General features: G+C 36.0%; 1 protein-coding gene across 1 annotated transcript in view; it reads left to right on the top strand.

Annotated features, from left to right (window-relative positions):
• The window catches only part of Lrp1b (LDL receptor related protein 1B), a 1807788-nt gene that overhangs the window by 1650384 nt on the left and 148134 nt on the right, over positions 1-9270 (top strand). The window contains exon 67 of the mRNA XM_015479144.2: positions 7857-7973. Within this exon, the coding sequence (XP_015334630.1) occupies positions 7857-7973 (117 nt within the window). The remainder of the gene's footprint in view (positions 1-7856; positions 7974-9270) is intronic.

The raw sequence follows: 9270 nt of genomic DNA, 5'->3' as shown, positions 1-9270 counted from the left end.
TTCTGGGAGCCGGAACTCGGCCGCCCCGCGCTCGGTGCTCACTCCGATAAGAGCAGGTTCTAAGAAGCACCCAGGCACTGAGCCCAAACAATCTGTCTGCAAGCTGCAGGCGAATGGCAGCCTGAAATTACCTGTTCTATGGCTGAATGAGCTGTGGTCAGTTGAAAACAGGGATGGTGACGTCAGCTTTCCAACATGGTGGCCGCTGGCCCCCTCTGTGGTCTGACCGGTGTGGAGAACCGAGATGGACCGCTTCCTTCCCCCGTCTCGAACCCAGAATTCAGCCCTGAGTACGGTGCTTGCACGGCTGGCAGAAACTGCAGCGCTGTATCCCTGCGTCGCTATCTCCTCGTTTCCCAGGGTGCGCTGCAGACTCTAGCTGCGGGGCGATTTGCTGAATAAGCAGTGTTACCCTCCGTGCGACAAACCTCTCGCGTTTGAGTCCCCGTAGCCGATCCTCGTGCGATGGAAATCCTTCTTCCAGGTTCCGGAGCACCCCACTATTGCTGGAAATTCCTAACAAGATAGCCTTTAGCCGTCCTGACTTGTCATACTCCCACACAGTGAAGCAGCACACGGGGACAATGCACTCCCCTCGCCGCCATCTTCCTTCCCTTTTAATTTCATTAAATAATTTGAGGAAGACTGGGGCTAGTTCATCTTTAAAATCTGTTAGAACTCTGCTGAGAATCCATGTGGTACTGGGTTTTTCTTTTTTGGTAGGCTTCTCTGATTGTTGTTTCAATTTTCATGACTTGAAATTTGTCTATATATATGTTTTTCTATATCTTCCTGATTCAATTTTGGCAGGTTACATGTGTAAAGAAATTTGTCAATGACTTCTAGGTTTTTCTTCTTATTGGAGTGTAAATTTTCAAAGTACATAATGATCTTACGGATTTCAGAAGTTTCTGTGCTGATATTGCCTTCATTATCTCTAATTTTGTTGATTTGGGTCCTACTTTTTTTTAATTAGTTTGGTTAAGGATTTACAATCTTATTTATCTTTTTGAAGAACCAACTCTTTGTTGCATAAATCCTAGGGATCTTTCTATTCTTAATTTCATTAGTTTCAGCTGTGATTTTTATTATTTCTTGTCTTCTATATTTTGAAATCAGTTTGTTCTTCTTTTCTAAGGCCTTGAGATGGAATATAAGTTTATTTATTTAATAGCTCTCAATTTTTTATATTTTGTATTTTTGGTACTGGAGATTGAACCCAGGGGTGCTTAACCACTAGCCACATCCCCAGCCTTTTTAATATTTTTATTTAGAGACAAAGTCTCACTGAGTTGCTTAGGGCCTTTCTAAGTTGCTGAGGCTCGCTTTGAATTCACTATCCACCTGCCTCAGCCTCATGAGCCAGGGAATTACAAGCATGTACCACCATACCCAGTAATCTATGTTTTTAATGTATGAATTCAGTGCAATAAATTTTCCTCTTAGTTTTGCTTTCATACAGCTCCAGAGATTTTGATGTTTTGTGTCTTTGATTTCATTTGTTTCTAAGAATTTCTTGATTTATTCCCTCATTTCTACTTTGATCCATTCTTCATTTAAGAGTGTTATTTAATCTCCATATGTTTGTTTGGTTTCCATCATTTTTCTTTCTGTTGATTTCTGGTTTTATTTCATCATGGTCTGATATGATGCATGGGATTATATCAACATTTTTGTGTTTACTTAGATTTATCTTGTGATGTAGAATGTGGTCTATTTGGGAGAATATTTCATGACCTGCTGAGCAGAAGTTAAATTCAGTTGTTTTCATGTGAAATACTCTGTAGATATCTACTAGGGACATTTGATTTATAATATGTTAGGGCAGATATATCTTTTTGATTTAATGCTTAATGATATGTTGAAATCTCCAAATATTATAGTATCATATTATCTCTGTGTGTGTGTGTGTATAAATTTTGGGATTTTTGTTGGATTCTTACCTGAATCATGATGTAATGACCCTCTTTGTCTCTTCTGACTGATTTTTACTGAAATTAGCTTTTGTCAGATATGAAAATGTCTATTCCAGCCTGTTTTCAGAGTCCATTTTTTGTGGAATATTTTATTGCATCCTTATTCCTTTAGTTTGGGATTGTTGCTCCTTATGAGATGAGTCTCTTGCAAATATCATATGATTGGAACTTGTTTTTTAGATCAATTCTGTTAATCTGTGGGAGTTAATCAATTTGGGAGTTGAAACCATTTATATTCAGTATTTTTATGCATATGTGCTTATGGTTTGGTATCATTTGATTTTTTTTTTTAAATTTAATATTGCCTTGGTTCTCATTTAGATTTACTTTTGTTTTATCTTCAGTTATTTGAGAGTTTTGAATTTTGCTTTTGGGATCCTCTGTGTACAATTTATCTTTGAGTATTCTTTGCAGTGGTGGCTGAGTTGTCATGTATTTTTTTCCCCTTGTCATGGAGGATTTTAATTCCCCATCAAATATGAAAGAGAGCTTTGCTGGGTACCACAATCTTGGTTGGCAATTGTTTTCTATTAGAGCTTGAAAAATCTTGTCCCATGCCCTCCTTGATTCTAGTGTTCTGAGGATAGAAGTCTGAAATTATCCTAATTGGTTTGCCTCTAAATGTGAGTTGATGTTTCTTTTTTGCAACTTTTAATTTTCTTTCCTTTGTGTTCTATGCTTGGCATTTTGATTATGTTGTATCTTAGAGAACTTATCTTTTAGTTAGGTCTATATAGGTTTCTGTATGTCTCTTGTAAGTGTATCTTCTTTCTGAAATTGGGAATGTTTTCTGTGACTATCTCATTGAAAATGTTCTTAATATCTTTAGCTTGTATCTCCATGTTCTCTTCTATCCCAATGATACTCAGATTTGAGCTCTTGAAGTCATCCCAGAGTTCTTGCATACTCTGGCATGTGGGTGGGGGTCTGAGAGTTAATCCTCTCCTCCTAATTCATACGAGAAGGGAAAGCCAGTTTCTGCCCTATTTGGATCTCTAGGGTCTCTGGTAAAATCTGGTGTGGGACATAGAGATAAACTGTCCACCAGTTTTGGCTTCACCTTTATGAGTATGAAGTATCAGGTATTTGCATTGTAGAATAGATGTTCCTGTGGACCATGTAGCAACTACAGGAATGTAGAATTTCTCCCTTGGGGTCTTGAGACTGAATGGTCAATGTTAAAAATTGTTATGACTATTTCAGTTTCTTTGGTTTAGGGGCTTTCTGGGGCTTTTTTATTTTTAAGCTGATTGCAGGGGATCTCATTCTATGGTCTAATCTCTGCTGGTTGTTGCTTCAAGCAAGTACAGCAACTTCTTTTCATTCAGGGAGTGCAAAGGTGTCCTGATTGACTGCTTAGAGTGTTCAGATTGCTCTTTTCTGAGGTGTTCTAAGGCCACTCTGCTGATGGACAAGCCAGTCCCCTTTCCCCTGAGGAGCTCTGAGGCCAAGGTGGCTGTTGGTTCCCTTTGCCCAGAGAAGCTCTGCTGAGGTGGGCTGTAAAGAGCAGTCTCCCCGAGTTTCACACAAGTGATGGAAATGGGGTTCCCCTTGGTGGAATGGGCTGGCTGAAAAATAAAAGCGAAGAAAAATAAAATGATTTTTTACACAGAAAGTAGTTTCAAAAGTAGGGTCAGGACGGTCAAGCTGATCAGATGGATGGAGCTTCTATACTCTGACAAAATGGAGCCCAGGCTTGCTTTATTTATATCAGGGGACATCAAAGGCAGAGATAAGGTTTCAAGGGCAGAGTCTTGCTTCCAGCTGTCTTGCAGTCAGCAGGTTGATTGACATCTTGGCAGGTCACACCAGTTCCAGGTGCTGGGTGGAATCTCTGGCAGAGCTTGAGGGGGAAGTATACCTGCATCAGGTGATCAATACCTGCGGGGGGTGCCACAGGAGGTTCCCAATGTCAGACTTATTCCCTTATTAGGCCACTATGCGCAGCATAGTCCACACAGCCCACGGATGGTTTGTGACAGAGCAGCAATCCCTATACTCTTGAGGAGCTCTGAGGCCAGGGTGGTATGGTCCCCCTCCCTCTGAGGTGGGGGTGTAGTCACTGGGGGTCAGGGGAGTCACTAGAGTGCTTCGGCAGTTCTCCTTGTGAGAAGATGTGGTGGTGGTGCCTGGTGGGGCTAATGGGGATATGGAGCACTGAGGCAGCTTTCTCTCCTGCATAGTGTAGTGTAGCTATTTTTCCAATTTCCTGAGGAGTCCAGCAGTAGGTTCCATTGCCTGGGGGTGTTTTCCTGTGGGAAGGAAGCCAATTCTGGATTTGTTTGCACCAATCCATCTTCCCCACTGGCTCTGAGTCCATTAAAGTCAGTTTACCCCTACAACTCTCAGGTTTCTCCAAGTCAGTCCTCTTCCTCCTCTCTCAACTCCTTCATCTCCCTCCTCCTCCCCCTCCTCCTCTCTGACTATCATGCCTTGTTTGTCTGTGCTACTCTTGCAACCACCAGGGAAGGCCACATTGGCATACTCAAGCCAGCACTTTGCTTACTTTTTATTTCAGATGCTTAGGTAACTAAAGCTTTGTGTATTAGTTTTTTTTTTTAAGAGTTTAAGTTTCAGTGTATTCCCTTAACTACTCACCTCTCAGAGAAGGGATCCTCTCCCTTTGTAGGACTGATTTTGAGGAGCTGCCCAGCAATGCTTTCTCCCTCCACTCCACCATCTTTCTACTCCTGTTTTTATTGGGTACCAGGGCACAGGATGCAGGGCCCATGGCTGTCTGTAACTGTGGGGTTTGCTGATGCAGACTCTTTGGAGAAGCCGCCTCCCTGAATGAGGAATATTGCTGGGAGATGGTCCCCATGACTAGGATAGAGAGAAAAACTTAAATTTCTCGCCTCCACAGTCTCCCAGAGCACTTCTACAGTTCTTGTTCTCAGAGACATCATTATCACTGGATTTTTTTTCTTCTCTTCTCAAAAATACCCAATGCCTATTCAAACACCAGTAATACTACAATATATATGTAATACTACATAGAGCTAGTTGTCTACATTGAAGGACCTTCACGCCACCTATCTAGGGGTATCAGATTTGTACCAGTAGCGGCAATTCATGTGAAAACATTCAAGACAGCAAGTTTTACAATATTTATTTTCTTCCTATTTATAAGGATAAGAAATAGAATAGTACATTTTTCTAATGCTATTCAACAACATGAATTAATATTAAAAAAAACTACATATTGTGAGCATTTAAGAACAATTACTCTAGAGTACTATAGTGTAGAAATATATGTTCTATTTCACAATCAGTTTTTTGGCCCAGTGATTTTCAATCTTCACTGCTCATTGGAATCACTAGACTAGATTTAATATAAACTGATGTCTGGTTCCCACCCAGAGAGTGTCATTTCCTTGATCTGGAATGTGGCCTGGGTAAAATATTTTTTCAAAGTTTCACAGGTGATTTTAATGTATAACATTTTGAAATCATCTAATTTAAACCTTATTTGTATATGTTGTATATTTATGTGTGTATATATATATATATTATATATATATATATACATATACATATATATGTATATATATACATATATATATGTGTGTGTGTGTGTACATTTTCAATGGATATTTGAAATGCAAAATAATGCTATATAGTTTGTAAGTTTTACATGTAATGTCATTAATGAAAAGTTAGATAACTTGGAAACAAAATCTGCATAGACTTACATCAGGCAATTAATCTCCCTCAACATTGTTTCTCCATGTCTCAAGTGGAAATTTTATCTACAAACTCTAACTTGTAATCTTTTTAAGAAATATGTGCGTATCTCTTTCAAATACAACGTATTATATTAATGTTTCCCTATAAAAAAGTAAAAGAAATATTTCAAAAATCCTGAAAACCATCTATTAAGTTCATACTAAATAACAATGTGTAATCTTTTGCAGTCACAGGGGATTTCTTTGCTTGGAACTGCAGCTGTATTATGACATCACATTGTCTATTCACTAGGATCTTTCTTACATTCTGAAAACTATCTAAAATAACATAAGTAACATGTGATAAGAAATAAACAAAAATAATACTTAAACGTATTTTCTGGGGGCTGGGATTGTGGCTCAGCGGTAGAGCACTCGTCTAGCACGTGCAAGGCTCTGGTTCAATCCTCAGCACCACATAAAAATAAATAAATAAATAGATAGATAGGTAAATAAATAAATAAAGGTATTGTGTCCAACTACTTCTAAAAAAATAAATATTAAAAAAAACACATTTTCTGTTCTTTTTTTCTTTTTCTTTCTTCTTCTTCTTATTTTTTTTTTGCTTTACTAGTTTCAAATGCCAAAATTCAAAACCAAATTCTATATTTTCCCAGTTTTTGAAACACTTCTTTTTTCTTTTTCTTTTTCTTTTTCTTTTTTTTTTTTTTTACTAAGATGTACAGAATTTTGGTAGATTTTGTGCCAATGTTTAAATGTAAAGTTAGATAAAACACAGACCATATAATATATCAAAACACAGAATACCCTGCAGCATAGTTCGGAGGAATTATTAGCAAACAGACAGGAAAAAAGCAAAGAAGGTAAATTACAAGCAACACTTTGTTTATTTGTTTTGTTTTTATATAGTAGAAAAATTTATTTGAAGTCTATCATCAGAATTTCTTTAGTAAAATGTTAACTGCATCAGAAACTGCTTATGAATTTATTTTTTTAACATTTAACACTTTTGTAAAATTGGATAAATTAAACTTTCTAATACTTATTTAGCCTCTTTGTTTAAATAAATGTAATAAAACTTTTTAATGATATTATGGGAAAGGAATATGATTATGTTTCTTAAAATACTTAACCAAGACCTGAGCTAAATCCTCACTATTTTATTTTCATAATCATGCCTAAAAAACTTTTATTTTGTTATTTTATTTGATTTTGAATTCTATAAGATGCATTTTGAAGCAGAGAATAATAACTACCACCAAATAACTTACCTTCTCCTATTGTTCATTTTTTTTTACTAATCTGAGCACTTTAAATGTTCACCTCTAATATGACTGAGAAGAAGTTGATCCAAGTAAAATAAAGTGAAATGTGTACTGAATTTTGCAATGAAATTTATAATTTTATTATTTTTTATGCTACTGAATTCATAATGTCTTTATTCCTTATACCAATGATGATATAAGTGGAAAATTTCACACCTGGCCCCATGTGATGTGTCTCAGTGAAAACATAAGCATACTAGAAATATTGTATAAAATTAGATTTGGGCTACGTGTATAATGTGCATATGTAGCATAAATTAATTGTGCAATTATACTTGGGTCATATTCCAAAGATATTTCATTATGTGTATGCAAATACTATAAAATCTGAAAAAATAATTGAAATGTTCAATACTTCTCATCCTAAATATTGTTCAATCTGTATTAATATATGAGTTTCTGAGTGGATAGTGGTCAGGATTTAATAGAAATAACTATCCATAAGTAAAACATGAGCAAGAGCTCTTTGGGAAGAAAGATAAGATGGCATTCTCAGAGTTTGATTAATAATATATGTTTTGTTAATTCATAGCAGAAATGGAGTATCCTAAAAGGATAATTTGGGATAATTTTGACCTTTATTTTTTTGCCTGATTTGTCTTGACTTTGCTTGGCAGTTCTAATCCATTGTTGTATAATCAGCCTGTGATGAAAACTTGACCAATAACAACATAAAAACAGACAAAAGGCAAAAAGATGAATTTTTCTCAGTTCTTGCTTTCACTTTCCCCAGCAATGTTTCTCATTGTAGAATGGAACTAAAGTCTTAGGAAATGTTATATGCCATGGATTCGGCATGGCAGTCAGGATATTTTGAGGGATGTCTTTATGGAAATCAGTGATGCAAACTTTGGTTCTTTCCATTACAGATAAAAAGACTTGTGGACCTCATGAATTCCAGTGTAAAAACAACAACTGTATTCCAGATCACTGGCGGTGTGATAGCCAGAATGACTGCAGTGATAATTCTGACGAAGAAAACTGCAGTAAGTAACTTCTGCCTAATAACATTGCAAGTTTGACAGCTCATTCAATAAGCAAGATGGCAGTTTTTATTTCAGATAAGGTAAAATTTGAACCTAGCTGTCCTGCAGCTCACATTTTTATACATATATTCACATTTGGACAAAAATATTCAGACTAAATTGACCTGAATCTCAAAGGGTAGAATTATTGAAATGCTCATCCTGGGAGTTATTTTCTTCCAATCCTCAGAATTGGTATGAAAGTATCATGAGGTTTAATGCAACCCATTAGTATGCAATGAAGGAAGCCCCTGGTGCAAGTTCATACAATGAGCTGAATGATGGGGAGACGGTACAAAACATCTCATTCTTTAACGGATGGTACTCATTTCATTTCAGTCTCAAATCCTTTTATAGTACAGATTCACCCAAGAGCATCTTTCAGTGAATTATCATTTATTCTCTCTGGAGTGGTGAACATCATATTTATTTAGGATGCTTATCTCTGAAAATGGAATAACACTATTATCATCTTCCTCCTGCATTTTTATGTAATAAATTTAAAAACAATAATTATTCAACATTTTCCTGAAAAAAAACATAGTACTATATAAAATTGTAACAATGTCTCTGTATTCTAGCATTAATATGTTAATATGTTTCTGAGTATATTTCTTATCAGCACTTTTATATTCTGCTGTTTAAAAAAAGCACTGCAGCCGCATTTAAAATAAGATAATAATTAAATTCCATGTATTGAATATTTATATTTTGATACTACCAAAAAAGATATGATGTATATTAATACTAGCAACGTCTGTTCTTCCAGATATCTCATTGGACTAAGGCCACTCATTTCCCAGGAGGCAGAGGAGTAAATCTACATAGGAAAACATTATATATTAAGGCATGTAATTAGGAAAGTGAAAGTCTTAATAAACCACTTGAATATATAGCTTGCAAACTATAAAATAGTGTCTTAAATAGCTTTCAAAGTTTAATCTGACCTGTGTTTGAGAATCAAGTACATCAAGTGTGGAATATCTACATCATTTCAATAACAGACTACTCTAAATATGGGAATTTTTATCATTCCCTCTTCACACAGATACCTCCCAACCATAGTCTTTAGAGAGGCAGACAATATTGCAGCGAGTCATTAGGATGCTTCAGATTCCTTTGGTCACCAATTAAAAGAAAAAAAAATTATATACATGTTTTCAGATCTGCCCAGTGATTTGGATGAAAATTCAGTTGGGTGAGGGTGATAGTGATAGAAGGATAAAATGTATATAGGGCATATATATATATATATATA

The sequence above is a fragment of the Marmota marmota genome, unplaced genomic scaffold (genome assembly GCF_001458135.2).
Source record: "Marmota marmota marmota unplaced genomic scaffold, marMar, whole genome shotgun sequence".
Taxonomy (NCBI): Eukaryota; Metazoa; Chordata; class Mammalia; order Rodentia; family Sciuridae; genus Marmota; species Marmota marmota.
Note: the sequence above shows the minus strand (reverse complement) of the source record. Positions and strands in the feature narration are given on the sequence as shown.